The sequence below is a fragment of the Phytophthora sojae genome (assembly GCF_000149755.1).
Source record: "Phytophthora sojae unplaced genomic scaffold PHYSOscaffold_14, whole genome shotgun sequence".
In the NCBI taxonomy this organism is placed as follows: domain Eukaryota; phylum Oomycota; class Peronosporomycetes; order Peronosporales; family Peronosporaceae; genus Phytophthora; species Phytophthora sojae.
The window spans coordinates 565083-591837 of record NW_009258128.1 but is presented as its reverse complement, the minus strand read 5'-3'; the positions used below and the strand labels follow the sequence as shown (position 1 = coordinate 591837).

The 26755-nt window shown below is 55.8% G+C and overlaps 9 protein-coding genes across 9 annotated transcripts; 2 read left to right on the top strand and 7 right to left on the bottom strand.

The window, feature by feature from the left end:
• Positions 1-746: 746 nt before the first annotated feature.
• On the bottom strand, positions 747-4834 carry PHYSODRAFT_246575 (hypothetical protein; the record flags this gene model as incomplete). The annotated part of the gene is made up of 8 exons (XM_009539849.1): positions 747-1148; positions 1275-1302; positions 1460-1532; positions 1679-2027; positions 2051-2449; positions 3069-3518; positions 3699-4136; positions 4169-4834. The coding sequence occupies 8 exons, from the start codon at positions 4832-4834 to the stop codon at positions 747-749; spliced, it is 2805 nt and encodes a 934-aa protein (XP_009538144.1).
• Positions 4835-8155: 3321 nt separating this feature from the next.
• Positions 8156-8578, top strand: PHYSODRAFT_341529 (hypothetical protein; the record flags this gene model as incomplete). The annotated part of the gene is made up of 1 exon (XM_009539848.1): positions 8156-8578. The coding sequence occupies one exon, from the start codon at positions 8156-8158 to the stop codon at positions 8576-8578; it is 423 nt and encodes a 140-aa protein (XP_009538143.1).
• A 1185-nt stretch (positions 8579-9763) lies between these two features.
• On the bottom strand, positions 9764-10464 carry PHYSODRAFT_341528 (hypothetical protein; the record flags this gene model as incomplete). The annotated part of the gene is made up of 2 exons (XM_009539847.1): positions 9764-10105; positions 10450-10464. The coding sequence occupies 2 exons, from the start codon at positions 10462-10464 to the stop codon at positions 9764-9766; spliced, it is 357 nt and encodes a 118-aa protein (XP_009538142.1).
• A 1803-nt stretch (positions 10465-12267) lies between these two features.
• Positions 12268-13191, top strand: PHYSODRAFT_531173 (hypothetical protein; the record flags this gene model as incomplete). The annotated part of the gene is made up of 2 exons (XM_009539846.1): positions 12268-12632; positions 12828-13191. 2 exons carry the CDS (start codon positions 12268-12270, stop codon positions 13189-13191), a joined length of 729 nt encoding a protein of 242 aa, XP_009538141.1.
• A 1715-nt stretch (positions 13192-14906) lies between these two features.
• Positions 14907-15143, bottom strand: PHYSODRAFT_417631 (hypothetical protein; the record flags this gene model as incomplete). Its single annotated transcript, XM_009539845.1, has 1 exon — positions 14907-15143. A coding segment is annotated over one exon (237 nt), but the record flags the coding sequence as incomplete, so codon positions are not given.
• Positions 15144-15182: 39 nt separating this feature from the next.
• PHYSODRAFT_389994 (hypothetical protein) lies at positions 15183-15386 on the bottom strand (the record flags this gene model as incomplete). The annotated part of the gene is made up of 1 exon (XM_009539844.1): positions 15183-15386. A coding segment is annotated over one exon (204 nt), but the record flags the coding sequence as incomplete, so codon positions are not given.
• Positions 15387-16578: 1192 nt separating this feature from the next.
• Positions 16579-17508, bottom strand: PHYSODRAFT_532442 (hypothetical protein; the record flags this gene model as incomplete). The annotated part of the gene is made up of 2 exons (XM_009539843.1): positions 16579-17172; positions 17242-17508. 2 exons carry the CDS (start codon positions 17506-17508, stop codon positions 16579-16581), a joined length of 861 nt encoding a protein of 286 aa, XP_009538138.1.
• Positions 17509-21332: 3824 nt separating this feature from the next.
• On the bottom strand, positions 21333-23298 carry PHYSODRAFT_416121 (hypothetical protein; the record flags this gene model as incomplete). The annotated part of the gene is given in 4 exon segments (XM_009539842.1): positions 21333-21626; positions 21646-22005; positions 22351-22509; positions 22780-23298. Coding segments are annotated over 4 exon segments (1332 nt in total), but the record flags the coding sequence as incomplete, so codon positions are not given.
• Positions 23299-23436: 138 nt separating this feature from the next.
• PHYSODRAFT_531218 (multidrug resistance protein ABC superfamily) lies at positions 23437-26736 on the bottom strand (the record flags this gene model as incomplete). Its single annotated transcript, XM_009539841.1, has 1 exon — positions 23437-26736. One exon carries the CDS (start codon positions 26734-26736, stop codon positions 23437-23439), a length of 3300 nt encoding a protein of 1099 aa, XP_009538136.1.
• Positions 26737-26755: the final 19 nt, after the last annotated feature.

Genomic DNA, 26755 nt, shown 5'->3' with positions numbered 1-26755 from the left:
TGCAATTGACATACATTGTGGATCGTTATAGCCTACATACGCGTAGGCGCAGTAGCTTTTACGGGACTTAGGCGCGTCGCGTACTGGTTCCCTACCCAGCGAGCCTAGTTGTTTAACGGTGGCGCATCGTCTTGGCGTAGGCATCGCAGCACATCGTCAGGCACCCCCTGGAGCTTACCTCCCTGAGCCAAGCGCTTGATGGTCGCTAGGACCTCACACTGGCCCGAGGGATGCAGCTTGCCGCACACCTCACACTCGCGGCGGCGGCACAGGTTCGTCGGATGCTTCCCTCCGCAACGATCACACTTCATCAGCTTCCAGCACTCATCCCGAGAGTGTCCCGAACGTCCGCACTTTGGACAGGCGGGTAGTGGCGGCGACGCTCCCGGGGCTCCCCGGGGACGGCCGTCCGATCCGCGTGTACGGTCCCGGGAACGCTCGTCTCGAGTATTGGGTCCTCAGGAAGCTTCCGCCCTGAAGGCATCTTCCTGTTTCAGCGATCGTCATATTGTGAATTCCGCCCAAATTTGCCGATTTCGCGCTATTTGTCAAACCGACAGCAAATAGACCACTCATTCTGATTGGTCAAAATACTTTCAGCGTCTGAGAAAGACTGAGCCCGCCGAAGCTCGGCGTGTTGCTAGCGACAGCAGCGACGACGGGTTCGCGGACGCCACTGCATAGTCATCTCACTAGAGAAGATCTTGCCGGCCAACACTACTTTATTCAAATAACATGACACTATATTAGTTTAGGAAGCAACCCAAGTCAGCTCTGGCGTCGTCGGCGTCAGGCTGCGCTGTACAGTTCTTGGTCAGCCCGGAGCTGGGTCTGTCGATGCCTTCCTGCTGCTTCTCCTCTTCACGGTCCTCTTCTCGGCCTTGTCCTTGCGGACCCTGTCCACGGTAAGCAGCTCCTTCTCGTCTTTGACCTTCTTCTCCTGCTCCGTCTCGTCTTGTTGCGCATGTCTGCGCCTGCTGCACGCGCTGGCGGTTAGAGTTGGCGGGGCCAACATCATCGGCCGTGGAGCACTTCTCCTTGTCCTTGATTTTCACCACGTTGCCCTCCTCGCCGAGCCCCAACATGTCCGTGAAGCCATACGCACCGATCTGCTTGCGCGTCATCTTCTTGAGGCGCTCGACCGCCTTCTACTTCTCGCGGACCGCCGCGTCCTCAGCATCCTGGCGATGCCTCTCGCGATGCTACCGGCCTTGGTTTCCTTCTGGGCTAGTGCTAGCTCCTGCCGCTGCTGATTTTGCCGCTAACCGGCTTACAGCAGCCTCGATACGTCCTGCGTCACGGCTGCGTCATCCAGCGCGCGGTCAAGGGCTTCGTGAGCTACAGACTGCAGAGCACGCGTCGCCACGCAGTCCAAGCTGCTAAGGAATGAATCATTGGTGAGAAGGCATGAGAAGAGGCGATAAGATCGAGGTTATATGACGTTCGATGCATCGCGCACCAGAAGAAACCGAGCCGCGCGATTCGCGCGGCGCGAAGCTGCTTGCGCTTGAGTCCAACTTCACACTGTGAAGCTGTGAAGTTCACAGCTTCCACGATTTGTGGTGTGGCGCACAAAATAACCTTCATGAATACATATATTATGTCTTTATACAGGTTTGCGCGATTGCTGCGTGATTGATTCGAAGAACCGCGCATGGAAATTTTGAGTAAAACGCACAATACTGGTAGCCGTAGTCGCTGTCCATGTCATCGTCCCATTGCAGCTGCCGGGACGAAGTTACTTCTTCTTCCTTGGGAGCAGTGGCCAAGTACGCTGCAGACACCTTCGCCGCGCGCGCCGTCCGGGGCGCGGCCCCGGAACTGACTCCCGGAGGCTTGTAGCGTCCAAATTGCACATCATTCCCGGGCCTGCGGCGTAGTCCCCGCTCCATTTCTTTGACCTGGCGCAGAGTTTCCTCCAACTCGTCCACCGAGGAGTAGATTCTGCCTTGGAGACTGAGCTGGAGCTCCCGATCGCGTAGGTTCTTCAGGAACTGGTTGAGGTGCCGGCGGCATCCCGAGAGCGACTGGTACTCACGTTGGCCTTGACCGCGGCAGCATTCAAACGCCACAGGAAAGTCCTCGGGGTCTCCCGGGAATCCTGTTTTTGACGAAGGTACCTCTCGACCGGAGACTCCGTAGACCGGCAGAATTCGTTGGCAAACTTGTCCGAGAGCGAGTTCCAGTTGTGCCGAATGACAGCCGGGAGCTGCTGAACCCAGGCCTTGGTGCCCTCATTGTGACTCAGTCGGCTATACAGCCCCGTACAGCGCTCTTGTTCGCGCCATCCTCCCATGAGAGCAATATACTGGAACTTGTCCCACCAGAGCCGTCGTTTATCCAGTGGCAAGATGGGGTCGAACGGCTCAACAGCATCGTAGGCGATAAAGGGCCGGAAGCTCATCATGCCGTATCCCGGACCCTGGGCAGACCCCGGGTAGCCCCCGGCCTGTCCACCGGCGGTAGGCATTCCTGCCCCCCAGGAAAAGGTTTCCCCTTGAGAGGAGGGCTGAGCATCAATACTCGCGAAGCTGCTGTTCCAGGTGGTAGCGTCACCCTGAGAAGGGACTCCGGGGAACGAGGCTTGATTGTTCATCGACCACGGATAGGGTCCTCCCGGGGGCAGGGGGCGGGGGTGCTACTCCTGGGCAATGGTGCCGAGGCAACTGAGGGGACGGTTCCGGGCCAAGTGGTAACCTGACTTCCGAGAGCAGGTTGGATTCCGTACCCGGGAGCTCCCGGAACGTTCGAGCTGGTTGACCGAAAGGTGAACGCAGCCTTGACCTCCGTCGGCGGGGCGGCGCCCGCGTTCGTCGTCGAAGCCGGCGCCCCAGCGGTAGCGGCATGCATCTGCGGCGCTTCACTTCGGGTAGCCATGGCTGCGCTCTGAGTCCTTGCATCTTGGGTGAAGGTCCGTCCTGGCGGAGGGAGAGCCGAGGGGATTGTGGCTCCCATCCCAGCCGATCTTCCCGCATCGGTCCTGGCTGTGTCCTGGACACTGCTGCCCGAGGCATTCCCGCCCGCTTGATTATTCCGGTTTCGTCGCAGACGACGAGCCCGGGACCTACTGCATCCTGGAGACGGGCTTCGCCCGCGTGGTCGGTTCGCCGCTGCGAGCAGCTCTCGGAGCTGTCGGATCTCTTCTTGCTGACCGTCGAAGCGTTCTTGGTCCAGCGTCCTTCGGGCGTGCTCCTCTTGAGCACGGTGGTGGAGTTCCTTTTGCGCACGCTCCTCCTCTTGTTTGATGCATTCGGCTGCAGCTTCCGCCCCGGCGATCGCCTCATCACGCAGGCGCTCGGCGTCCCGGGAGATGGCTTCTGCTTCCCGGAACGCAGCGTCTCGCTCCTGAGCGACTGCCTTATCAACTGTTGCTGGATGTCGTCGCGCTCCCGGGCCTGCTGTTCTTTGAGCTGATGGAGCCTGAGCCGGAGCGTGGCGATCTCGGTGTCTGCGGCTTCCTTGTGCCGAGACTCTTCAATCTCCCGCTTGCGCTGAGACGACTTGCTGCTGTTTCCGCTCTGCCCGGTTCATGCCATGTTCCGGCCTCTGCGCCCTCATCGCTTCTTCAAGGTCCCGGAGCCGGGAACGTTCTTGCTCATCTCGGGCTGACATGGCTGCTTGCAGTTCGGCAATCTGATGCTGCACATCCAGCAAAGCTGGATGTGTCATCACCCGGTCGTTCCCCGAGTCCGTCAGACGGGCACTGTGGTGTGCCTCCGCTCCCTGGACTTCCGCTTCGTCTCTTCGTGCAGCACTTGGTCCCGAGGTCCGGCAAGCGGTGGCGCGGTCGACCCAGGCGAGGGCGCCTGGGCGAAGTCCGGCGGGTACGCGGCGACCGGGACGTACACAGTCTGCTGCTCCAGCATCGGGGCTGTGCCCCCATCAGCGGCGGTCGTCGCCACGAACACACTGGCCGTGACTCCGGCGGGTCCGAATCCAGGAGAACCCTGAGAGCTACCGCCCGCCGACGACATGTTCTCGTCAGGGGTCAGCATGGGGGCGTCTCCGGAGGCCACGCTCGAGGAGCACACAACCTCCGGGAGTGGTGCGCCCCAGACCCTGGCGCCTTCGTTGGAGCCCGGCCACGACGGAATCGACATCAGCGCATCCAGGCTCCCGCGACGTCCGGGCGGCTGCTGTCGGTTTCGGACCACTCCCGGGGCCGGACCTGGGCCAGGCGGAGCCTGGTCACCACGGCCATTCCCAGAAGTTCTTGCTCTTCAGAAGTCAGCATCAGCGCGTCGCCATCATCTTCCACCGGGAACGCGCCCGCGGCTTCGGGGTCCAGGGTCTGGGATGGGACATCTTCTCGGCGAACACTGAACTTGCGCCCCCGGGCGATTTGGTCCCAGGCGTCCTGGCTGTTGGCGAGAAGCTGGCGAAGGAACATGGCGTCCGACATGAATCGTACATCGCGAGCCTTGAAGAACTCCGAGCGTAGCGACTGTCCCCAGGACGGGAGCAAGTTGACGAAAGCGAATCCCGCGTCGGAGAGCATGGTCTGCAGGATGGCGATCACTGAGATGTAATCCCGGGAGCCGTCTTCAAGCCAGAGGATGTTGAAGTCGACCTGCCTCGCCTGGTGATCGGACACCACCGGCAGGCACAGGCACTCACCCCGGAAGTTGGCGACCCAAGGCCGTTCAGGATCCCCGGACAGGTTGATCTCCCGCAAGTACCGAATCGTCTCCTTGATCTCCATCAGCCAGTTCCGCATCGGCCAGTGACGCCGCTCCGGGTAGTACGGGTCCGGAGGTGACATTACCCCCAGGCCCCGGGATCTCCATCGCGCGACTTGGGCATCAGCGTACTCGCGTTGCTGCAGCCTAGGCATTTGGGTCTGCGCCACAAGCGCGCCGTCAGTCGGAGCGCCACGCGCCGAACCCATGGCCGCTGCCACTTGTGGATGGAGCTCTTACGTTTGATGTGAAGTCCTTGGAGCTTGATTCCCAGAAGATTCCCAGGGCACCAGCGCGTGTGTGCCCGGCGCGGTCCCAGGGCTGGCTGGCGCTCGTGCGTCAGCGTGGGTGGTGATTTTCCCCACTGGGTTTGTGTCTGCGTTCCCGGGGAAAACAGACAAGGCGACGGGTTGCTCCGCCGCAAAGGCAGCGAGTTGCCCCGCCGCCGGGGTGGTGGGCGTCCCCACCGGTCTTGTGCCTACGTCCCCGGAGGGAGCAGGCGGGGCCGCGGTCCGTGGGCCGGCAACTACCAGCTCGCTCCGTCCCGCGGCATCCAGCGTGACTTGGCTGCCGTCCATCCTGGATCCGGTATCGACGGCACTCCCGGAGCTTGGAACGATCATCAAGCTCGACGGGTCCGAAGTATCTTCGGTCGAGGCGGGTAGAGCCAAACGGCGCGATGGTGAAGCTTCAAGACGAGGGCGTCCCCCGTGTCCGGCTCGGCCCCTCGCACTGCCGCGAGAGGCGGGGCCCCGGGATCCCCGGGGCGATAGCGTATCTGTAGGTTCTGTAGACATAGTGAAAGATTTGATAAGTGGTTAAGCAACACCCTGATCCGGGCACGCGCACCAGTTGTGATGTAGCGCCTTGAGCTTTCGCCCTCGGCACTCCGCCAGTTCCCGGGTTGCGTTCCTAGACTAAGGATCTAGGGAACTAGAGAGAGCGAATCTCCTAGTAGATAGACGGCCCGCCCGGACGAGGGATTTATCCGGGGCCGTGACTTCCCGGGACCTTTACTCGCTATAGGAAAGCAAGGGGTCCTGGGACTCGGTCAGTAACCTCACCTTGTGTACCCCCTTCGAATCGGTTGTTTGGATCAGAGGGAAGGTCAACCACTGAGAATCTCCTGGGAGTCCCGACCTTATCAGTACGCTGGTTTGGTAGCAATACACTCAATCGCCCGGGGACGCTACCTGGTTCCCGGGGCGGAATTAACACGCAACTAAAATCAGGTCTTTCGGAGCAAGACTCCCTCGGCGACGGCCGCAATACTTTTCGGGGCGAGACCCCACAGGCGAGACCCTGAGAATATGGAATGCCCTTACCCGTGCCGGCTAGACCGCACTCCGGGGGGACAAATATGAAATGTCTGGGGCTTCCTGGAGGGAAACCCTGGCAAAGATGTTATCGATTTACCTGGGGATAGCCTACTAGCACGGGTCCCAGTGACCGCGGCCTTCGTATCTTGGAGTTCCTGAAGCGAAAGCGACTTGAGCTCTTTGGGTTAGACTGAATTGTGCACTCCCCCAGGGCCACTGGTCCCGGGGAAGTGCTTAACTATGGGTTTCCTACAGGTATCTGCTTAATCACTTGAGTTCACTATGGGCTGGTCCGGGCGTGCCGGGGGTCGGCTCTGCTGACGTCGTCGCTCGTCCCACGCTGGCTTCCCTGGGCTCTTCTCGTGTGGGGCACACCATGTACCACTCGGGTGGGTACACCTCCCCTGGAACTTCGTCCCCGGGGTCGGTCGACCCCCAGGAGCCCGGGGCACTATGCCACATGCCGTCGTCCAAAGGCTTGGTGTTGGGGTTGGGCTTGATAGTCAGCATGAGACCAACTGAGCAATGGGGCTTTCCGCCGTGAGCTCAACACCAGGCTCACGCCCGGGCGCCGAGAGCACCTCGTTCTCTACGGTGAGTGGGCCGCCAGACTTGTTGGCCTCATTCTCCATGGCCGCAGCACGGAGCTCGGACGGGTCTTCGTCGTCGCTATCGTTGGTGGCCTTGACCCCTTTTCACCGTGCGTGCCTTCTGTCTTGTCAACGGCTGGCTCGAGCTGTCACTGTCGCTGTCGCTCTTGTCCTTGTCGTCCGTGACGCCCGCCACCATCGGGGCCTTGGAACAGCTACTTAACAGGGTGAGCTCGCCACCGCCCTACCTCCTACCTCATTGTAAATTTTGCGGCCTTCAAACTCACGCCGCACTACAAATTCAGTCACCACCGATCCGTTTCGGCCACCAACACCCCACCAACTTGTCTAACGTGGCAACTCCACTACAAAGTCGGAGAAGAGCCCAAGTTCGACCTCGTCTCGCCGTTATGCTCATCCCGCAAGTGGTCTCCTTCTGGCACGGCGGAGACCCAGAACGCGACCATACTTTCTCAGCCAACTTTCTGATAAACTTCGCGTACAATATGCAAACTCTCAATGTTGAGTGATGTAGACTAAATATTGATGGCTTTCAATGTTAGTTTGAGAAAATGGTGAGCGATCCAGACTTCGGAACCTTCTGCTGCAACCCGAAAATTCATGTATCTCTTCATATTGATTGATTTAGACAGTTATTGATGGATTCAAAAGTTCTTTGCGTGTTACGGGGAAATAGAGATATTACACGACCTACCTTTGAGAGTCCGTCCGCTCATCAGTTCAGCTTTTTCGCGCAGCAGCCAACCCCCCCCCCCCCGTACTCACGGTAAAAAACTCCGCTGCTGTGGTGCCGAACTAGCTGGACTCGCCTCGCCGCAGAACCACCGAACGGGCCGACACCCAGACGAAACGCGTCCACCTGCCAGTCGCCGCGCTAGCCCCTACTTGCCGTTGCCGCCCTACATGTAATTACGGAGCTCATGCTATCGTAAGCCTTCAGTACTAGCATTAGCCAGCGTAGCAGCGTATCATAAATGCTCCGCGCTGTCAGATAGAAATGCTGCACCACTTGCATTCAAACTAGAAGAGCACTTGCATTCAAACAAGAACAAGGAAGAGCAGGTGGCTCACTGCCCCCTAGTAAAGACCCTCCCTCCTTCAACCTTCCAGGGCCGCCATCATCGTACTTATCGTTCACCCGCAATCTCTGGAAACGAATATCCTACTCAACTAGTTTGCCACTCCACCGAGAAAACCTCTACTTTTCCGTGAATTTCAAGAAACCATGTGATTTCTCAAATTATCAAATGATTTTACTTGATTTCAGTATACGTTTACTTCATGTGCGCCACATATCCGGTGCATCGAATTAATCCTGGTTGGGCTGTCCATACTTCGTAACCGAAGCACTACCAGGAAAATAATACACTTTGAGAAATCCACGGTAAGGGCTTGGTCGGGGAATGATCGTCTCAGTCTCGCTCGTCTTCGGTAAGCCTACCCCTAAGGTGAACCGAGCCGATGTGGTCGGTTGGCTGGAGACCGTCTTAGTTTTGGTGTGTCAAGCTGCTCGACTCAGCACCATCACACTCGAGAACTCGCAGCCATGGAAGGCACCCTTACTGCTCCACCTGTGGGCGGCGCTGAAGCTGAAGACGCTGCTGAGAGAAGCGTAAGCGACACGGACACCAACGGGAGCGGCGTCGAGAGGGCACCCCCGCAGGGTGGAGGCCGTGGTGGTCGCGGGGCAGGTCGCGGTGGTCGTGGAGGACGAGGAGCTTCGACCAGGCCAGTTGCATCATGGAGCGATGATGATGTGAGCGAGTTCTTTCGCCTCCGTTACGCAGAGTTAGCTGACAACTTCAAGAACACGAAGGACACCAAGCGCATCAAATATGCGTGGGCCGTCTTAGCATCAACACTCTCTGTTAACCACAGCAAAGTGTTCACTGACCAGCAGTGTCAACCTGAGATTCTGTCGAAACCACTCGTCGTAGACCGCGTCGTAAAGCATAGCCTCAAACTCTAGCGTTGTCAGGGTAAGGATGTTCTGCTTCGGGTTCGAAATTGCCCACACAGCGGTGTGGACCGCCGTCGCGAGAGCCCCCGTGGCCGCAGCAACTGCAGCAACGATGCTTTCGCTCTGCACCATCGAAATGCAGTGAAGACGCTCGTCTCCAAAGTGAGACTGGTGATTTAGTCGTCTCAGATTGGTCAGTCTGGAGACGATGAACCTAGCCGATCGAGCTAATAACTGGCCAATCAAAAATAAGAAAAAATGTCGCCACATCGTCTAAGACGATCGAAAGCCGAGACGAGCGTTCCCCGACCAGGCCCTAAGGGGAACGGCCAATTAGGGGCCGCTTGGCGAGCAGTTCACACGAACGAATGCTGCTTGGGATCCAGTACACAAGCGAAACAAATTGTGGTAGTTTTGAAAAGCCCTTGATCTCCGCTTTTTTTTATACTCACCTCATCCAGGAGCCAATTCAATTCGAGCACGGAGACGGCAACGAGTACGACTACCTGAAATTGCGTGCGTGCCAATTAGAGGCCGCAAATAGACTTGGATTCAGTATCAGTAGAGGCTCCAACGACCTGGGGGCGTGTCAACACGGTCAGGTTTGGGTTTACCGTCGAAGGGCATGCTAGCAGCATTTGAGTCTACAAGGTAGGTTATTCTTTGACATAGTTGTAGCCACTTTTGACAACGCCTCATAGCCAAGAGGTCAAGTGGCGCGCGGAAGAAGTCGAAGCACGTGCAGCAGTGTGTACCTACAGGGTGCGGCATCATTGAGTCTGTGTTAGTTTATACTTGCCACTGTGCGAGTCCATCTTAGACAAACGTAGGCTTCTCCAGGCTAAAACAACTTACCAATACAATGCAAATGTAGCCGTCTCTAGACCCGTACACATGACTAGACCTGTGGCCGACGAGGAAGGCTTGACGTCACCCAAATACCAGGCTAGCAGAGAGTGGTGTTCATGAGCGGCTACAGCCTGATCGGAAGTCCTGTGCTCGCGAGCGAGCGAAACAGCAGAGGCTGCGCTGCTTCTCCAGCGCATGTGGCCGATCTATCAAATCGGGCAGCGTGGACCTCGCCCTGCCGGGTAATTGCACCTCACAGGATCGATCTTGGGCGCTGGCGAGGACGAGCCCGCGAGCTGGGACACTTGGTCAGCTACTGGACGTTCTTGCGGGGGCGACAGCGGCCTAGGAGCGCAGGGAGAGCCGGCGCTGCGCAAGCGCCTCCCACGTTAGTGCGCGCTTCCTGCCAGCGTCCACCTCTTGCAGTACGTCGTGTGTCAGCAGGCGGCCGCCTACGGATACACGCTTGCGCTTGGTGCTGCTGTCCTTGCGGGGCGGCGCTGGAAGCGTCAGGACTTCATCTTGGACAATCTCTCGCATCTGTAGCCACGCAGCGAGCTGGACGTGACGAGGGGCTCCGTTGCGGGCGAACGCATCGAGTCGAGAGCCCATCTTGACCAGCGACAGTGGATACAGTCCACAGGCCTTGAAACCCCGCTTGATGTTGCGACTGATCTTGGCCCCTCTCTACGCCATGCCCGCCACGGTGATAGGGATGTCAACGTTGGGACCTTTGGGTCCCTCCAACTCGCTCCAACTCGAACGTTGCAAGTTGGAGTTCGAGTATGGCGCAACTGCCCAACTCTTCGAAATCTTTCTCGATACTCAAAGCAGTATATTTTTCCCTCCAAGCTTGTTGGATTTTCCCGCTGCTTTGTTCCAAAAAAATGGAATTTCCATACTACCAGAAGCATAAGGTCTAGTAATTCAAACAAGACAAAATGGACCAGTGCGGGCGGAGCAGAGGTCGATGAGGCGGTCGCGGGCCATAGCGCAACAAGGCCCCAAGCGCATACTCGGACAAGACTCACGGACACCATGGCCATCTCTGAGGTGCCCTCGTCGCCAAGCGATACATCCCGTCGTCTTTTTCCGGCCAAGAATAAAAAGAAGAGGAAGAAAGCTAAGGGAACCAAGCGGCCACCAGTATAGCTTCGATTCATGCTATCGCCACTGCCGAAGCATTCTTCGGCTAGGGACCAGGGCACAGCATCCAAGGGGCCTCGCGGTGAGGCGTCTCCAACGACAGCACCTGTGGAGACGGTTATCGAGAGTGAGGAGGAGGAGGAGACTGCTGAACCTGAGCTACAAACCTGTCCGGTGCCATCAAAGCTCTACGACATCTCCGGAGCCCACAACCCCTACTGGTACAAGTTCATCAAGTTGGTGCCACGCCCCGAGTTCGAGCATCTACACAAGCCGGGTAATAAACATGCTCGTGCCGCCTACTGTACGAAGTGCAGCGCTGAGGTCCACTTTGAAAAGGGACGAAGCCACGTTAAAATGCATCTGCAGGTTCATCACCCTGCATACTTTCGAGACTGTGAGAAGAAGAAAAAAGCCGCCAAAGACGCCAAGGTTACCATTGCCAGTGGCGCCCCTCACTCGACACCTTCGAAAAAAAAGCGGGTTGTGGCCGTGACTCCAGAATAACAGCGGCGGGCGAACCAGTATCTCGCGTTATGGATCGCAAAAAATATGCGGCCACTCGTGATAGTTGAGGACGAAGGACTCGCATTTTACGTCAGATACATCACTGAAACACTGGGTGGGATCTCGTTGAAAGTTCCTGGGCGAACTCAAGTTCGCGTGAACATCGTTCAGTTAGCGGTCGAGCTCCGTGCCGAGTTGAAGGGAATGATCAAGAAGGCTGCCGCTATTACGCGGTGACAACGGATATTTGGACGAGTCTGACTACGGAGGGCTACGTGTCGCTGACCCTTCACTATCTCGACCTAAAGTTTCGACCCTGTAATTGGACTCTCGAGATTGAGCGATTTCCAGGCCTTCATAGCGGTGAGGCTATTGCGGAAGGATTGACCAAGCTCTTTAAACGCTGGGGACTAGATCCATCTTTCTGCATAAAGTTAGTTCGAGACGGTGCTTCAAACGGGGTGTTGGCTGGCAATCTCATGGGCGTTCCGCACATGTCGTGCATCGCGGATTCACTGCATCTTGTCGTCGGAGGTGCGCTCATCAAGCGTACACCAAAGGCTTCAGGTGTAGCAAACAGTTCAGGGCACGTGACGGAGCGTGCACCGGAAGCTCCACAACGCATGGGTGGAGCTGCAGCAGCTCTAGCAGGAACAACATCTCCAGGCGTTGCAGTAGTTCCTGCCCTTCTAGTCCTTCCAGCACCCCCCGGAGTTGCAGGGGGACCTGTCGGTCCAGTCCTTCCAGCGCCTCCTGCAATTGTGGAGCAAGTGGCAGTGCCCTGCGAGGACGATACGAAGCGTGCTGATACGGAAGCTGAGCCGTGGGAACAAGACCGGTCAATTCAAGAGTTGGCTGATTTTCTACGTCAGTGGCACGTTATGGAACAGCTCTACGCGCTAGACGAAGTCCGGGATCTCGTGCAGCGATTTCGAAGTCTGGCAACTTACTTCCACTCTTCGCAAAAAGCAACCTTCTGCCTCAATGCGATACAGAAGCGTCTAATTGCTGAATATCGGACAGGCGAAGATGAATTGCACGCCCGAGCAAGGCAGCCGTTAAAAGTGGTGACAGACTGCCCTACGCGTTGGAATAGCGCGAGGGATATGTTGGCACGAATGATCGAGCTAAAGCAGCCACTGAAAGGTTTTTTTCGTCATCTCAAGACGGCGAAGGGGAAGAAGGAGTTTCAGCGGATGCCGAAGCTCTTCCGGCCAGACGCCAAGGACTGGTTCACGATTAAGTGCCTGATCGCACTGCTTGACCCCATCGCAGCGACATCCGAGCTGCTAGGTGGGCAGGGCTATCCGACACTTGCACTGGCATTTCCCTGTCTTCGCCAGATTGAGAGGACGCTGAACAGAGATGATTTGTTTGATGAAGAAGCATTTCTGGTGGAGGACGCACCATTCAAGCAGACTGTCCTAGACCTCATGACAACCGTTCGACTTGCTTTCGTGGGCCTTTTTGAAAGGCGTTTTGCAGATCTGCCAACCGATTTGCTTTGGATATCTTATCTGGATCCAAGGTTGACCAATATGGAGGGACCCACCAATGACCAGTGCAAGGAAGCTACCACAGGCCTCATCGATGCTGCAATTGCACTGGCAAAACAGGAGAATTTGAATCAGTCCCAGTCCCCACAACCCGATAAAGACAGCAACGCTTCTCAGGGCTCTTCGATTCCCAAGAAGCAACGGACGACGGCCGTTGAAGGTGTTTTTGGCGAGAGAGTTCGTCGTGACGCTCAAGCTAGTGCAGCTGCTCGCGAAAAGCGTCTCAAAACGCGCTGCAGCGCTGAAGTTTATCGCTATCTCGACGAGGTCGCTGATACAGAGTTTGATGCAGATCCCCTGGAGTGGTGGCGGCTGCATGGTCGCTCGTATCCTTATCTGGCTCCACTGGCAAGACAATGGCTGGCATGTGTCGCTACCTCGGTGCCGTCGGAGCGAGCGTTTTCATCTGCAGGCAACATTGTAAATTGTAAGCGGACCAAGCTGGACCCTTCACTTGTCCGGGATTTACTTTTCATCCACGATAACTTCGAGTTTCCAGAGTGGGAGACGGACGAAAAAGCAACGAGCGACCCGAGTCACGAACAAATCAACCAAAGCAAGTAATTCACCAATACATTTAATGCTGTCAGCAATTCCTCGATTCATTTTTCCTAGATGGCATTCCTTACGCTACATCAGCACCAGTCGGGCCAGCAGTAACGAAACCACCACTCCATCACTAGCGACTTCGCCATCAGCAAAGATCACGCCCCCCGGCAACGAGTAATAGTCCATAGAGTACAACTTCCTCTCCTTTGACAACTTCGCTGACTGCTGCCATCACCGAATTCGCCCCAGGCAACGCCGTCTATGCCGACCACCAGCCGCTGTCTCCGCCGACTAGCACCACGATCTTGAGACCGAGCACGTAGCTCAGCGCCATGAAGGTCACACCCTTAACAGTGCCGTACGTCGACGACACGGCGTGCACCACCTGGGTCTTGGTGTAGTCGACCACGGTGCCGTACATGGCCGACGTGGCCGAGACCACCTTCTCGGTCATGTAGTCCTTGACGTTGATGGCCGTGTGCGCGGTGGCGCATACAGAGGTCGAGACGGGATCGTGCGTCCATTTGACTACCGTCGAGGTCACGCCGACGGCCTCGTCCTTCTTCTTGAGCGGGTTCTGCTGGACCGAGCAGAGCGTAGTGGCCACGGACGCGATGGTGGCGTCCACTCAGCTCCATCATCGCCACTTCGTTGCAGCTCAGTCCGCACCGTGCTACGCGACATGGACTCCAGCAGACGCAGTCCAGCGGCTTCCCTGTAGAGCCCGTGATCAGCTCTCCGTCAAGCAGGCCCAGCACGCAGACACCGTTCTTGTGGTTGCGCAGCAAGGCGAAGCGCTGGTCCTGTGCATCAAGCCGAATGAACTTGTCCATGCTGTCCGTGGTCGCCCAGCGCCACCCTGCCGTGATCCAGTGCTCGTGATCGAAGATGGCCGCGCACTCCAAGCCCACGAAGCCACCGATGGCGGGGACGCACAGCCCCACACGCGCCACGAAGGCCATGACACCGGTCACGAGGAAGTTGGTGGAACCTAGAGGCGGATTACACAGAGCAATGTGTGGGGATGCGCAGCGTCTTGTCAACGCCGCTGCAGCAGCGTCCGCTGGACCAGCATGTAGGGCGACTACGGCGTGCCTTGTCAGCCCTTGAATCTGTAGATACAAACAAGTGGACTCAAGTTATTAGTGTTCTCTTGGATATGAGCGCACTTGTACCGACCATGAGACGGCTTTGATAATGGCGAGTCCTCTGTGGACCACAACTGTTTTAACAAGCTAGAAGGGGATAAAGATGAGTTTGGAGGTAGTTCGCGGTAGTTCGGAGCCCAACTCCAACTCCCCGCGGGATAGCTCGCTGAGTTTCGAGTTGGGACCAAACGTTGACACCCCTACACGGTGATGGCGTCCTCCTTGCTGATACTGTAGAATCCGCTGTCTTCTTCTTCAACCAGCTCGCCTATCAGGTTTCGAATCTTGTTCTTGAGCGTGGAGAACACCGCGACATCCAAAGGCTGCAGGAGGTGCGTGCCGTTTGGTGGTAGGAATACGAGCAGAATCCTAAAGTGCGCAGCTGCATCCACCACCCTTCGCTGAGTAGTGCGAAGCGCATCCGTCCAGGATGAGGACAAGAGGGCGTTGAACTGACTCAGGCACCGCACCAGCAAAAAACTGTAGTCATACCTCGGACAGCTCCGTGTTCATGAAGCCAGAAGGCGATGTCGACACAGCGGCCCCTGGCGCCTCACAGTTCTCTAGCAGCCGTGACGACACTGTCTTCCCTGCCAAAATAAATGCCGGAGACACCACGAATCCAGCTGCGGTTCCGCACGCCACGATGGTGAGGTGAAAATTCGCCGTAGGCTCGGTGCTCCAAACGTTGCTCGGCCCCTTGGCCGCTACGACTTTCTTGCTCTTGAGTTGTTTCTGAAACGCCGTCTCGTCCATATTAAATACACGTGAGCCATCGAGCTTCAACTCAATCACGAGCTTTGCTAGCGTATTGAAAAGCATCGTTAGATCGGCGGGGACGATGCAGTTGCGCTTGAGTGACAGCGCCTGCGCAGTTCGTCCTGTCAGGACGGGAAAGCGCTCTTTAAAGCGCCTGTACCAACCTTCTCCGACGCTTTCATCACAACCGAGGAGAGCCACCTCCTGAGCCTTGGTAATGATCACAGAGCGGCTGACAGGATGGCCGACGAGCTGCCGACCGATGACCCAGTCGCAGAGCTGCTGCTCAGCAACTGGGGGAAGAACCGCTTCGGCCCGGGCCTCGAGGAGGCAAGCGACTTGCCCTCATTTGCTGCCGCCAGCCACTTCCGGATCGGCCTTTCGTGGACGCCGGTCGCCGTAGCGACTGTGGTAACAGCACTGCCTGCTTGGCCTTGACCGATTATCTCTTGATTCCTCTCCTGCGTGTAGGTATTGACCATTGTGCTGTGTTGCTTTCAAAATGAAGAGTGGGAAGTAGATGGCTGGTTCACTGTCGCCGGCCCATCGAGTTCCCGCCTAAATTTCCCCGCCAACCAGTTCCAGTTGTTAGTAGTTTGTATGGGTTTCGTACTTAATGTATTTTCTACGAATAACAAGACTGAAAGAGACAAAATGCGTCCTCACTGGTCAAAACCACGACGGCCCCGAATTGACCAAACGGCCCCACATTGGCCGTTTACCTTAGTATGTAAGGTGGGTTAAACCCACGTTAAAACCCACAGAGTTTCTTCCACACAACGAAGAAATCACCACCGGCAAAAGAACGAGACGATGACCGACGCGGCGCCAATGCAGGTCCATGGAGATCAAGGTGGATGGAAGCAGTGCATCGGACCCGCACCCCCTTCCTGTCAATGCCGCAAAGCTGACGCAGTCGTTGATCGGACTGAGTGACGAGCAGCGCCAAGTTCTTGAACAAGAACTCGATCTAACTGACGATGATCATCTTCTGGTCCTTCGCTTCAATCCGAATTGGCATGGTCGGGTCGAACCCGTTTGTGACGCGATAGCAACGTTTGAAATGAGGAACAACGCACGTCGCGACGCACGTCGCGCCGTCGGAGAAGGTTGCCATGGATGGATTTTCCACTTCGACCATTATCAAGATCTTGGACCATGCAAGACGGCAATCCACGCAGCTCACCCTGAAGCATTTGCACACTCGCCACGTTCAATCGCTGACTATGAAGCTGTCCATGGCGCCGCTGCCATAGCTAATCTTCGTATCGAGCCACTGGCGTATGCAGTCGTCATCAACAAGGTCGCTATTCGACAGGTTGACGCTGGAATTTACGATTTTTTCTACTTGTAGCTTTCGTAGTGACAAGTAATCTAGCTTTTTTTATTCGTGCGCGAGCTTGATGGCTGCTTGGTTCATTTTGATCTGTGGCCAAAGAGGTAACGGCCACCACCAAGTAGATCTCCCGTTGATGCACTTGCATATTAACCACCACTAAATTAACGCAGCAGGATTCTCCTCGCAGAAAACAATGTAGATACGCTTGGACAAAGCTCGTTGGATACGAGCGTCGTGCAGTTTGTCAGCAACGAGGTCTTCCTTCTGGTGCTGGGATAAACTTGGATCTCGATACGCACGCATGAGGCTGTCATAGGTCGGAAAGTGGTCCAGCAGGCACTGCGCCTTGTCCTCACTCACGCCGGGAATCACTTGAAGCATCCGCAGCCACGCGTTGGCACTTGCACTCGCAGTAGCGCCCGAGCGAGTCACTCGAAACGAGTTTTTCCGAGGAACCGACTCCAGGAACTCCTCCAGAGCGGATGCGCGTGAGGCAGCGACAACGAATTCGCGAGTCAACAGCGCCACGTAGTTCGCCGTAGCGTCGACATCGCACGTGAACTTCGTGTGGGCCCCCACGTCCATAAACAACTGGAACGCCACTTCGTGCAAGTCGGCAAACGAGATCATCGGAGTGTTGGCGGAGGTCGAGGACGTACCAGAAGTTGGTCCATTCTTCTTGCTCTTTTGTTTGTGCTGCTTCTTGAGCTCGATGAGAGCACGGTCCATGCCTTCGACGATTACGAAAAACTTGCTCGCTTCTTCCTCGTCCTCGCCGGACTGACACGACCTTCGACTTTGATGCTGAGAAGTTGGCACCAGTGATTGAAGATAGCGCACGGCAGCCACTAGCTCCTTGTAGCTCTTCTGGCGCATCATCTCCAGGAAAGTGTCAGCTTGGTAGTAGATCGCGCACGAGTAGTGCGAGCTCCCATTTTCCCGTCGCTCCCATCGAATAACTCCGAGCATGATGCAGTTCAGCGCAGTCGCCACTGCGAACGCCACCGGCTTGCCATTGTAGACGTGGCTCTTTAACGCCGAACGGATGCTGTCTCCTGCCGCTGACGCATCCAGCGACTGTTCCATCTGCACCACCACCACAACGCTACCAGCAGCTGTGGAACCTCCTCCTCTTCCAGCCGGTGCTTTTCTCGACTTGGATGGAGAAGCTCCAGGTCTAGCCCTTGCAGGTGACGTCGTCGTCTTAGCAGTAGTAACAGCAGCAGCCTCAGTCTCAGTAACAGTCGTGACTGCACTCTCCTTCCTCCTCTTCCCTGCTCCCCCACTGCTCCTGACCGTCTCGCAGTGTAAATCTCTGAGCCTTCCCGACAGTCTCCTCGCCTGCTTCGCCCCTGCTCGCTTCTTCTCGTCCGGGAAAACTCTCCGCCTCACATTCGTCGTCAACTCCGGCGACAAAACTTCCGGCGAATCTGAATCTGAATCGAAATCCAAAGCAGCAGCGGTGGCAGCAGGAGGAGGAGAAGGTTCCGGCGGTAGTGAATACATGAAGGGCGGCGGAGATCCCGATGGAGAATAAGAGAACGAGATCTCTTCTTTCTCCTCCTCTAGATACTGTTCCTGTTCTTGTTCTCGTTCTTGTTCTCGTTCTTGTTCTCGTTCTTGTTCTCGTTCTTGTTCTTGTTCTTGTTCTTGTTCTTGAGCATCCACTGCACGTTGCTCCAACGTCTCGTCTTCGTCTACTATGGTACGAATGTAGCCATTTGTTGTTGCTGGTAATGGTGAAGGAAGAGGTGACGATGGCGACGTGGTCAGGTCCACGAAAGAAGGACCATCGCTCTGATTCTTCTTCTCTTTGGGTGGCGGGCTTCGAGGCGGCGTGAGCAGCTCGATGACCTCCACGGAAGAAGAAGAAGAACTGTTCTCGTTCTTCTTTTTCTTCTTCTTGGAGCCGCTGTCGGGGATGCCCAGCTCCACCAGCATCGCGTCCAGCGCGTGGTCGTCCTCGTCCGTCCCGAGCGAGTCGCGAGGCCGCGTCCGAACGGGGCGCGCAGGCCGCGGCGATGGCGTCGCCGTGTTCATCACACTACTTGGCCAAAAAATAATTTGAAATGTAAAGTTTCATGAAATTTGTAGAAAGAACAGTGACACCTCGCTACAAGGGAATTTCAAAAATAACTAGGGCTACGCAAGGCTGGGATAGCAAATTTACGGGGGCAGCCAGAACTTTCACCACAGCGGGTGCTACTTAATTGCGAGTACACTTCACTGACTTCCGAGTAATTTCACATAAACCTTATTCGTGGCTTAGGAAAGGCGCCACGTCCGGCATTGCCACCCTGGATGAGACCGAGGGAAGACACAGCATGAATGTATCTGGGGAAGTAACGCATCGAACCACTTATGCGGATGTAAGGAAACTAATTGAGGCGTTATCCAGCAGAAAACATCAGACAAGTTGCCCTAAAGGGCTAGTAGCACATTATTTACGTTCGCGAATGCCATACCGACATTCAACGTTCTTAGAGCGGGGTCAGTAGCTGGAAGCTAACGCAACGCACGAGTTCAAAAGAGGTATATGTACTCGAAAGTCCGAGTATATTACTCTTTACTCGAAAGTCCGCGAAATGTACTCGAACAGAAGGTCGACCCCACCACAGCAGTAGTATTACGACGACTATCAAGGCGTGCGAGCGCAACCTCAAAGCTTAACTACTCGTCGCCTCTCTTGCCTAGCAAGTGAGAGGAAGAACTATCAGCTTCATGGGCGACCTTTATGAGAAACCTGGAGCATTGAATATCTTGTATCATAGTTAACGTTGCGTTTTGTTTTCTTTGCATTGTTTGTACCCTGAAAATTATCTGTAGACCACGACTTCTAGCGCCACGATGCGCGCCGTATACACCCTCCCAGCTGCAATATCGCCGCACGTAGCGGTCGTGGGGCCATTAACGTAGTCGTAAGCTTTGAAATTTAAGGATTTCTAAAAAAAAGTCTGCTCAATGTCAAAGTTTGGTATAATTTAGGGCTATACTACAGATATAGAGTAAGTGTCTCCTGCGGTCACACATTCGGTCTTGTAGCTACTGCATTTGTACTTCGTAGTTAAAACTCGTGGTGTCCTTATACCGATCCAAACTTACTAGATAGTATCTACTTTTCAGATCGCATTACCAGGCAGATGCTGCGGCTGCTTCGCAGCTGCAGGAGACGCCAATGGGTAATGATAAAAAGCCTGCTATAAACTAAAAACAAAACAACTACAGATACGGTCAAAAGACCCCTATCCTAGCCATTGCGGGGCCCTAGTGCCGTGGTGGTGGGTGGTGCTCCGGCAATCGTTGTAGAGGCGGGTGGCTAGGTACGTAGACCGGCTGCTTGGTTTACACCTTTTCCAGGCGTAATTCGCGGTGTGCAAATACAGTTCGGCAAGAGCAAAAACAAATTCGTGAAGTGCAAATCGAAATTCATCGAAACCTCCATGAATGAATCATGGAAGGCGACTCTTCAAATATTTATTTTCAGCAGACATAGACGGATGAGCTGGTCGGTCGTAGACCAGCGCCCCTCTGGCTGGGTATTCACGAGCTGTAACGGGACTACCGAGAGTGTACATGTACTACAGACGATGGAGAACCTGTTGTGCCAATTCCTGTCTCCATCAGCACCCTTATTATGCAGATGTAGCGCACGAAGCTCACAGCCATAAAGTTATTTTGTAATCCTATAATGAAAACAATAATGTTTTGGAGCGAATAATATATGATAGTTTATCGGTATTATGGAGGTTTTGATGAATTTCGATTTGCACTTCACGAATTTGTTTTTGCTCTTGCCGAACTGTATTTGCACACCGCGAATTACGCCTGGAAAAGGTGTAGTGGTAGAATGCGAAATTGCACAATAGCTGTAGTCCCATGGCGCCTATCAGCGAGACCAAGGTAGACACGGCCTGCGACGTCAACTACAACAGTCTGCCAAAACCACGTCTCGAATTCAGCGTCGGAGTGAACCTGATAGTGGCGAATTATTTATAGGAAGTCGTTAGCTAGCCTAAGTGACATCAATGTACCTCACTGAGAGACGAAACGAATTATGGCGAAAAACGCGCGACCATGTTAGTGTAGGGAACTTGTGGCTGTACTGAGCAATAGTTCGCGAGATAAAGGAAAAGCAGGGGGATAGATACGTACGTAGGTGCCGGTTGCTTTAGAATGCGAAATGGCTGATGTCAAGTGACTCGAGATCAGACTCAGCTACCAGCTCCAGTTACCGGGTCACCAGGAGAAAGACAGCCAGTGACAAAAGGCCACGATACTGGCCTCAGTTTACTGGCTTCAGTTACCGAGGCGCGAATTAACCCGATTTGGGCTGCCTAGCAGCATGACCTATCGGCCACTGCTATCCCAGTATAAATGTTAGTGGTAATTTAACGCAACACTACGATTCCAACTTCAACTTTCGTGGTGAATGGGGTGCAGCGTCTTCATTGCAACTTCCATCGCAGTGGTCCTCGGAAGCACCTGCGATAGAGGTTCTTGATCTGGGGCATCGCTCTCCCTGTTGTCGAGATCCCACTTCGCGTCTTGGCATCCTGCCAATTAGAGTTGGCGATCACCTGCAGCTGCTTGGTCAGCTCCGCCGACAGGAACGACCACCCACTGGGGTTTTCAGCGCGACTTGGTGCGAACATTCCTCTGATGCACAGTGAGACGTCGAAACCACCCTCCACACCTTCCAGACGTGTGGTTCTAGGCGCACTCGATAGAAGGACGCAACGCGCAGGCCGCTCGTCTGTTGGCTCCGCACACGGGCTCATGCACAGCCGAATCGGTTGATGGTTCAATGAATGTTCTTCGTTCTTCTCCACTTGGCCCCTGACTTGAACCAAGATGAATGAGGCGGCGGTGTCGTTCATTTGCTAGGCGTCATCGTCATTTCCAGCCTTGTAGAATATCGGGATGGTAAGGACGGCACCTCCCGCGTCTCGAGGCGAGATGCCCGCCGCACGGCGATCCAGCATTTTCCACAATACATCCTCAGTCGGTGTCTCCGACATCTCCACAAAGTGGCTGAAACCCACTCGCCAGTTCTTCCACTGCCTCAGCAAGTTGGCGTACCGGACGTTGTCGTCGAAAGGTGGGGTCGACTCGTTCACGCGCACCGCTGGGTTCTCGCCCACGAGCATCGTCACGAAGCTCGAAACTTCGCAAAACTGACCGGAAACACTTAAATCCCTTCCTTGCTACTTCGTTTCCCAACACTTCGTGGCCCATAATCGTCGCGTCCATTGCCAGCAGAAGAAAGATTCGAGCCACGATATCCCGGATATTCGCCGTGTCGACCACGCCCTTGGCCAACATGGCTTGGAACTGCGGGAGAATGTGCGACTCCAACGCTGGTGGTGACAGTTGGTACCACATGTACGACGCACCAAACGTCAGGATCGGGTCCGAGCTGTAGCTGGTGATGAGGGCGTCGTTCTTGTGCGTCACGTAGTGCAGCACGCTCATGAAGTCGGCAACCAGCCGCGTCGCCACCGGATCACTCACGCGTGGACGCAGTCCGACACGACAGAACAGCGATGCCGCACCGTGAAGCGTTGAATCACTGTAGCTCGAGGTCTTCTTCGGATCATGTCTGAGCAGCAGCGTCGACGCAGCAAAAATGTTCAGGAAGCGCTGCTTGGCGTCCAAGGTATCTTCTCCTATCTGCATACTGTACCAGAGAGGCCGGCCCATCGACATAAGTGCTTCACACACTTGATCCTCGTCGGTATTCAAAACCCGACTGCGGCTCGAGACAGTCGAGGTCAGCCTTGCGTCCATTGTCTGTGTCACGATGAACGGCGGGAACAGCGGATCGTTATCCGCCTGAAACGTTATCGGGGCGAGCGCTGGTACCAAGCCCTGAACTTGCGGGTTTGTGTCGCAGAGCACTGCGAAGACCATTCCGTTGGCAGCTCTCACCGTCTCCGTCGTGTTACAAAAGCCCAACGCCTTGCGAAGCAACTGAAGCGCGTTGACACCCCTGTTCGTAATATCGAACAAGGCTCGCGCCTCATCGATTGCCACAGCCAATACGGGCACGACAGCGTCAGCCTCAGCTACGGACTGTGACGGATTGCTCTCCGACGTCCGTTGCTTCCTCTCCTCCGGTTGACTGGAACTCTTCACGCTCTTGAGTTCGTCCACACTAGTAGCGTCAAACATCTTCCCGTTGATCTCCTTATTGTCAAAGAGACCCTTCCAACGCTCTCCAGTGTTGACGTCCCCGACGGCACACTTGAATGCTCTCACTAGCGCATCGGCGATCGAACCCGTCGGAAAGAGTCACTCCATTAGCGCGCTAGTTGCGCGCGGGTACCCGGTCGATCTCTCGATGTTACGCGCGCAGACGTACAAGACCGTCACAGCAAACCGGTCGTTGCCGTGGACCAGGAGCTCGCCCGCCGCGGTGGTCTCCGCCAGTCGCTGCAGGATGCGGCTCTTGCCGAAGCCCGAGCTCTGCGTGACTGCAAGACATGGGGCTCTATAGTCGCCCTTCACATGGCAATACGCGGAGCAGCAGCGCGCGAGGTACGAGCGGAACTCGGTGTCAGCGTCACCGACGTACGGCGCCTTGAAGGCTCTGGCCTTGTGCTCGAGGAGTTCACGGTTAAAGGCATCGCGGGCTTGCTCCAGGCTCCGAATCTGCTTGAGCTTGTCTATCGCGGCCGTGACAGCCACTTCGATGTCAGCAAAAGGGAAAGGGGCCCACCAGTACGCTACACACACGGAACCGCCGATCAAAATCCTGAGCTCGTCCTCCTCTGTCTCTCGCTGGATCAAATCGATATTGGTATCCAATTCACGTCTGGCGACGGCGACGCCCGTCACCACCGATCTTAGAGACTCAAACACCGCAGTCGATAGTTCCACCGCAAGCTCGTTGCTCTTCATCACTGACTTGCAATTCAAAAAGTGAGAGGTTTTGACTATAATTCTCAAGACACCGCTTTCGTGGAAATATATCGTGTAGTTATCAAAATTATCCACCTAGTCTTTCCAGTTGGGCTAGTTGACAGCGTGTTCTACCAGCTTGGCATAGATACCCTTCAAGTTAATCAGCTCCTGGTGCGTGCCCTGCTCCGCGATCTTGCCTCCACTCACCACATAGATCTTGTCCGCCTTGCGGATCGTCGACAACCGATGCGCGATGATGATCGTCGTGCGCCGCTTCAGCGCCACCACCTTGTCCAGAGCCTCCTGCACCACCTTCTCGCTCTCCGAGTCCAAAGCGCTCGTGGCCTCGTCCAGCAGCAAGATGTTGGGGTTCTTCAGGATCGCGCGCGCAATGGCGATGCGCTGCTTCTGGCCGCCAGACAACTGCTCACCCTTCATGCCCACCTGCGTCTCGTAGCCGTCCGGGAACTTGGTGATGAAGCCGTGCGCGTTGGCCATCTTGGCGGCTTCTTCGATGTCCTGCTGCGTGGGTTTGTCCGCGAGTCCGTAGGCGATGTTCTCGGCGATGGTGCCGATGAAGAGCGTGGGCTCCTGTCCGACGAGTCCGATCTGGCTGCGCAGCCAGTTGAGGTTGAGCTCTTTGGTGTCGACGCCATCGAGCAGCACTTGGCCCTCGACGGGGTCGTAGAAGCGCTCAATAAGAGACACACCCGTACTCTTACCACCTCCACTAGGTCCGCAAAAGGCCACAGTTTGTCCAGCCTCGATGGTCAGGTTGTAGTTACGCAGCACGGTGACTTCCGGTCGCGTCGGGTAGCGGAAGAGGATGTTCTTGAACTCAATCTTCCCTTGTAGTTGATCCAGACGGCGGCCTCCTTCCTGGAAGGAGTCAATCGGAGGCTCCCGGTCTCGAAGGTCCACAATCGCCTTGCCCGCCTTCAACGCGTTGTCGGATTCTCCCATGAAGGAGGTCGCGTTGCCGATACCTTGAGCCGACATCATGATGGCCATCAGCGTTCGCATGAGCTCCTTGAAGTTGATTTTGTCGTCCTGTACCAGCTTTCCGCCGTACCAGAACACGAGCGAGTAGGTCGCGAAGAGAATGAACGAGCTGAAGCCCAACGCTAAGCCATTCAGCTGAGCTTCACGCCGTCCACTCACCAAAGGCTCCTCCAACAAATTCGAGAACTTGGTGCAGATCGACTTCTCCAGTCCAAGCGATACCACAGTCCGGATGTTGCTGAGAGCCTCCGATGCATGCGCGCCAACTTCATTGAGCTCATCCGACAAATGTCCAGAGGATTTCATCTGCCGCATGCGGATCATTTGGCCAGCGATCAGGAACGGGAACACGGCGAGCATCACGAGCGTAAGCAGCCAGCTTCCCGTCGTGAAGGAAATGACCAGAGCCGCCACGAACGTGAAGATCGCCTGCACCATGCGACCTTGCGAGTCACCGGAGATCAGAGCGACTTTAGTGGCGTTCGTCGACAGATCGGCAGTGAGCGCTCCCGTGGCGTTCTTCTTCTCGTCGAAGAAGCCGATGTTCTGTCGGCATAGAGCGGTGAAATGGATGTCCCGCAGCCGAGACGTGAGCTTCTCGGCCATGTACTTGAAGCAGTAGTTCTGCAGCGCTGCAGCCACGAACATGACTATGGATCCACCGATATAGCACAAACCATAAACCATGACGTCATGCTTGAGATCATCAAGTGCAGACTCGATGTTGTTCACTTTGAAGAGCGTGTAGTTCTTCGTCATGGTCGCCACCAGTTCACTGATGAGGACAGCGGAACCCGGCATCGCGCACCCCATCACAGCCGCAGCCATGATGCCAACGATGAATGCAGGTCTCTCGGGGCGGGAAAACGCCATGGCGTCGAAAATCGTGAACGTCTTGGTCGGGTTTCCTGCGTTTACTTGATTCTCCACCTTTTCGTCGTCCAAGTGCTCGCTGATCACCGACCGACTACTGCGTTTCTGCAGCGTTTGCGTGTGTGGCTCACCGTCTTCAGCCAACGCTAACGCTTTCGCTGCCGCCTGCGCTTCTTCCTGGGCCTTTTCCTCCTGAATCGTGTAGAGTTTGCGATAAATGCCTTCGTCAATTGCCACCAGCTCGTCGTGAGTCCCCTCTTCCACGACATGGCCGCTGTTCACAACCACGATCTTGTCAGCGCGACGAATTGTGCTCAGCCGATGAGCGATTACCAGCGTCGTCATGCGGGTTTTGTCCATCAGATCGTTCAGCGCAGATTGAACCACGCGCTCGCTCTCCGCATCAAGGGCGCTAGTAGCTTCATCCAGCACCAAGATCTTCGGTTCACGAACGATAGCGCGGGCAATGGCAACGCGCTGCTTCTGACCGCCAGACAGTGACACGCCCTTCTCCCCAACCATCGTATCGTACTGCTGGGGCAGTGTCATGATGAAGTTGTGGGCGTTGGCGAGCTTCGCAGCCTCCACGACTTGGTCACGCGTGATGTTGCTGCCACCGGCTGCGATGTTCTCCAAAATGGTCGTGGCAAATAGCACAGGCTCCTGCGATACGAGTCCGATCTGCGAGCGCAGCCACTTGATGTTGAGCGTCTTCACGTCGCGTCCGTCAAGCAGAATGGAGCCCTCGTTAGGGTCGTAGAACCGCTCAAGCAGTGAGATAAGCGTGCTCTTGCCGCCTCCACTAGCTCCGACGAACGCGACAGTCTGGCCAGGTTCAATGGTGACGTTGTAGTCGTTGAGGATCTGCACATCGGGGCGACTCGGGTACGTGAAGTTAACACCGACAGCTTGAATACGTCCGACACACGACTCCGGTTTCTCCCCAACGTCTTCTCTTGACGCGTCGATAGCGGACGGGGTATCGAGGATCTTGTAGATCTGTGCAGCCGCTCCCTTAGCTTCAGCTACGGCGGAAATGTTCGGCATGATCTGACCGAGTGAGATCGTGCCCATCAACACACCGAAGAAGGACTGAAACACCTCACTCGGAGAGGCTTTACCACGCGCAACCTTCGAGCCTCCGTACCAGAGCCCCGCGGCGTACATGAGCCAGATACTGCACATGAAGAGCCCAAACACACAACCCGAGAACTTGGCCATCTGGATGTTGGTCTCCTCGGCCTTGGCCGCGCGTTCATTGTACTTGTCGATCGCGAGCTTCTCGGCATTGAGAGACGACACAGTGCGGATAGATCCCAGCGTCTCCTCCGCTACGGCGCCAGCCTCCGCGTACATTTGCTGTGAGTGCACTGCGCGCTTACGCAGACTCGTCATGAGGACGCCCAGCGACGCCACCATGAAGGGCATGACGCACGCCATGACGAGACTCATATCCCACCCGCGCACGAAGCCGATCACGTAGCCGGTGACGAATTGGCACGTGTACTTGACCGAGTCACCGAGCTTCTGGCCCATGCCGTCCTTGATCTTGACC